The sequence below is a fragment of the Orycteropus afer genome, unplaced genomic scaffold, assembly GCF_000298275.1.
Source record: "Orycteropus afer afer isolate SDZICR_OR568_19922 unplaced genomic scaffold, OryAfe1.0 scaffold00817, whole genome shotgun sequence".
NCBI classification, from domain to species: domain Eukaryota; kingdom Metazoa; phylum Chordata; class Mammalia; order Tubulidentata; family Orycteropodidae; genus Orycteropus; species Orycteropus afer.
Genome location: NW_006922404.1, coordinates 227,191 through 230,771, shown reverse-complemented (window position 1 = coordinate 230,771; position 3,581 = coordinate 227,191). Strand labels below are relative to the sequence as shown.

At 38.8% G+C, this 3,581-nt stretch overlaps 1 protein-coding gene across 1 annotated transcript in view; it reads left to right on the top strand.

The window, feature by feature from the left end:
- Window positions 1-1,485, top strand: part of CLCN5 (chloride voltage-gated channel 5) — a 167,747-nt gene extending 166,262 nt beyond the window's left edge. Inside the window, exon 12 of the mRNA XM_007957879.2 lies at window positions 1,395-1,485. Within this exon, the coding sequence (XP_007956070.2) occupies window positions 1,395-1,485 (91 nt within the window). The remainder of the gene's footprint in view (window positions 1-1,394) is intronic.
- Window positions 1,486-3,581: the final 2,096 nt, after the last annotated feature.

Below are 3,581 nucleotides of genomic sequence, written 5' to 3'. Positions count from 1 at the left end.
AGATATTTGTTTTTCTTTTTAACTTTTTATTGTAGTTTGGGTGAAAGTTTACAGAGCAAAATAGTTTTACACAATTTACATGCATTTTATTTCGTGACATTGGTAGCAATCCCTTCAACGTAACAGCACTCTCCCACTTCCTCCCTGGGATCTTCATTTCTGGTCATCCTTTTTCCTGCCCCTTCCTGCCTTCTGAGCTGTGTTTTTGGACAAATGTGCCCTTTTGGTTTCATACGGTTGATTGTACGGTTACTGAGGAATATGTTCCTCCCTGGTTGTTAGAGCTCCGTTGGCACTCAGTGACCACGCCACACACCAGGGTACCCGAAGGAGATTTTATTTAAAGAGGCGAAAGGGCGCCTGCACCGAGGAAGGACAGAAGAAGAAGAGGAGGAAAAGAGAGAGACAGGAAGAGAGAAAGAGGAAGGAAAGAAGAGCGAGCAGGGGAGAGGGTTGTCTTATATTGACCCGGGGGTTAGGAGGTTGTATGTCAGAGCTGGGGGAAGGGGTCTTAACCTATCAGAAGCTATGTTGCCTTTTAACATTCGCACCTTGGAGGAAGCTCAGTTTCGACTTCCTTTAACTGATTTATGACCTTGGGCGGAGCAGCAGGGAATGAAGAAGAACCCAGAAGAGCCAGGCAAGATGGCGTGGCATATCTCTAACACTGGTGTTTAAGGGCCACAGTCTCACGGATTCCACCAGTCTCTGTCAGACTAGTAAATCTGGTTTTATTTCTTACCCAGCAATTAAATATGAATTTTACCTTCCTTTAAAATTTCTAAATAGTATATATTAAAGGTCTCTTGGAGAATTTAAATCAGTAAGGGGATTTTCCCTAACTGGTTCATTCAACATTTATCGAATCTGTACTTATGTAAGAAGGCATTCCAGTAGATTCTGAGGAGAGAGAAAATTGAATAAGACCTTTCTCTGCCTTCAAGGAGTACACAATATTAGAGGGAAACTAAGAACACACAAATGATTACAGTGCAATAGCAAACAAACAGATCAAGTGTTACAAAGAGACACACACAAAAAGTGCCGTTCCTGGGAGGAGGGCAGAGTTACTGCTGTCTTGTAGGATCAGAGAAGCAGTTCTGGAAGAGGGGCTAGACTGTAAAGGGCAAGTAAAATTTATATATTTAGAAAAGAATATTTAAGCCGGAGGAAACTGCTTGATCTGACATCTAGACATGGAGATGCTTAGAGTATATGTAGGGGCCTGTGCCTTGTCCCATTTGCCTGGTACAGTGTTGTCTCATCATTCTGTAAGTGCAGCTAGTGTCCAAGAACAAAATTGAAAAGGAGTCAGAAGGAAAAGTGTAATCTTTGGAAATGTTATTTTAACTACAGGTTTGTTTTATTTTGTTGTATTGTGTTTTATCTTTTAGGCGATTGCTTGGAATCATTACCAAAAAGGATGTGTTAAAACATATAGCACAGATGGCGAACCAAGATCCTGATTCCATTCTCTTCAACTAGAATCACAGTGCTGTGTTGGATATAAAATAGGAAGGACATTGCAGACTGTGGATATATTTTGTTAACTGGACACCCAAAACACATTTCTCATATTTGGATGGTGAAGTTATATTAAGGTGTTGTCTCTTTTCTACAAGGTAACCAGTTGCACTACATAATCTCTGCAAATTAATAATCTCTTTAGGAGAAAATACAGTTAGGCTTCTGTGATACTGCATTAAGAAGCTCTCATGAAAGAGTAAAAGAAGATTGCTATGGTTTAATTTGATTCTTTCTTCTTTTTAAGATTTTAAGATTTTTGTAATTAAAAAAATAGTGTTAGCCAATATGCAATCACTGAAAACTATGCAAGAAAAATTATAACCATCTTGTCCTGTAGCCTTCATGAAACTCATGAAAAAGTCAACTTTTTTGACCTCTGTCTGTCATTGGTGGAAGATGAAGTACAAACTAAGGGGCTTTGCTTTTCCAACCACAGAAAGGAAAGCCAGAAGGAAAATGGTAATTTTTTTTTTTTTTCCTAGACTGTGAAGATTCAGTTCAAATGTTATCTTTTCCCTGTTACAGTTTTAGCATTAATAGTTTGTGTGTGTGTGTGTGTGTGTGTGTGTGTATGTTAATTTCTGATGACAAGACATGCTGCTTGGTTAATCTCCTCTAAATGAATTTAGAGAGGTTGACTTTTATAGCTTGCTTGTTCCTGGTACTCTTTTGAAGTGCACAAAGATAAGTTATAGAGCTTTCTGCTTGTTGTCTGCAAAGAGTATAATTTGCAGTTAGTAATAGTTAGCTAATAGATGAGGACTTTGCCATGAATTTATTAGTAGCAAGGAATGATTTCTTTCCAGTTTCCTTGAAATGAATGATTAGTAAATTTCTAAGCAAAGTCACTAACTAGGAATTTCACCTTTTTGTGAGATCCCAACTAATCCTCTTACCCAGATGCCACGTCCATGAATGATGGTGCTTTAAGGCTTCTGGGATATGTAAGGATGATAAAGGGATCTAAGTCTAGACTGAATACTGGTAAACTGGGGAAGATCCAGAGCTATATCTGCATTCTTTCGTAAAGATCACCAGTACTAAAATAACTGGACATTCATGCCTCCTCTCAGCATTAAGTGTGTACAACAGGCCAGTTGTTGTCCCCATGAGCATGAAGTAGGCTTGGGGTACTTTCACATATATTTAAGGCATTGGAACAGGATAGGCAGCTGTGACTCGCTTGAGGCTCCTTGTAATTCTAAATAAAGTGCAGAGCCATCATAAGACCCAGGGGTATGGACAAGGCCTAGTGACACCAAAGGTGCTTGCATCCAATTGAAAAGGTGCCTGTATCAATTCCTTACCAACACCTGGTGGGATTACAGAGCCACCACCATCATTCCTGCCACTATTGTTATTTTCTATAGTTTTACCCACATAGAATTATTCCTCTTCCATTATTTTCCCTTCCTACCCCTCAGTACTGAATCCTTTCTTTGAATTTGAGCATTATGCCTGGCTAATCATTCATATTACAAAAAAGTAACTCCCAGGGCTAGTTAAAATTTAAACCAAGGCTTAGCAACCTTAAGACACATGGATCAGAAGTGACACACAGCCATTTTATTTGCCATGTGGCCCAGTTGCTGCTACCATTCCTCCATTTCCACATGCATGTTTATGGCAGAGTAACTTAACTGCCAGTGATGAGAGTTCAGCCTTTCCCATTTTTCAAGTCTATTTTCAATACTTCCAGCCATCCTCCCATTCCAGAATCAGCATAACCCCTCTCCCTTTACCCCTAAACACCTCAGTATACCTTATTTTAAATGTTGCTGATCTCTATATTAGTAATTTTATCCCTAGTTCTTAACTTTTCAAAATCAGAATTTTTTTTTAATTGCACAGGACTGGGTAGCAAAGGCTTATTTTGATTTTTATCTTCAAAATATCACTCACAAGAGTTTCTCCTTTAAAGTATAATAAAACCTGTGAGAGCTGGAACTCCACAGGACTGCCTGTTTTTGTTTTGTTTTCTGATCTCACAAGTTGTCCACTTTTAACAGGGAAGTCTTACTACTTTTCTGTTGCTCTCTATTGGTGGAAAATAT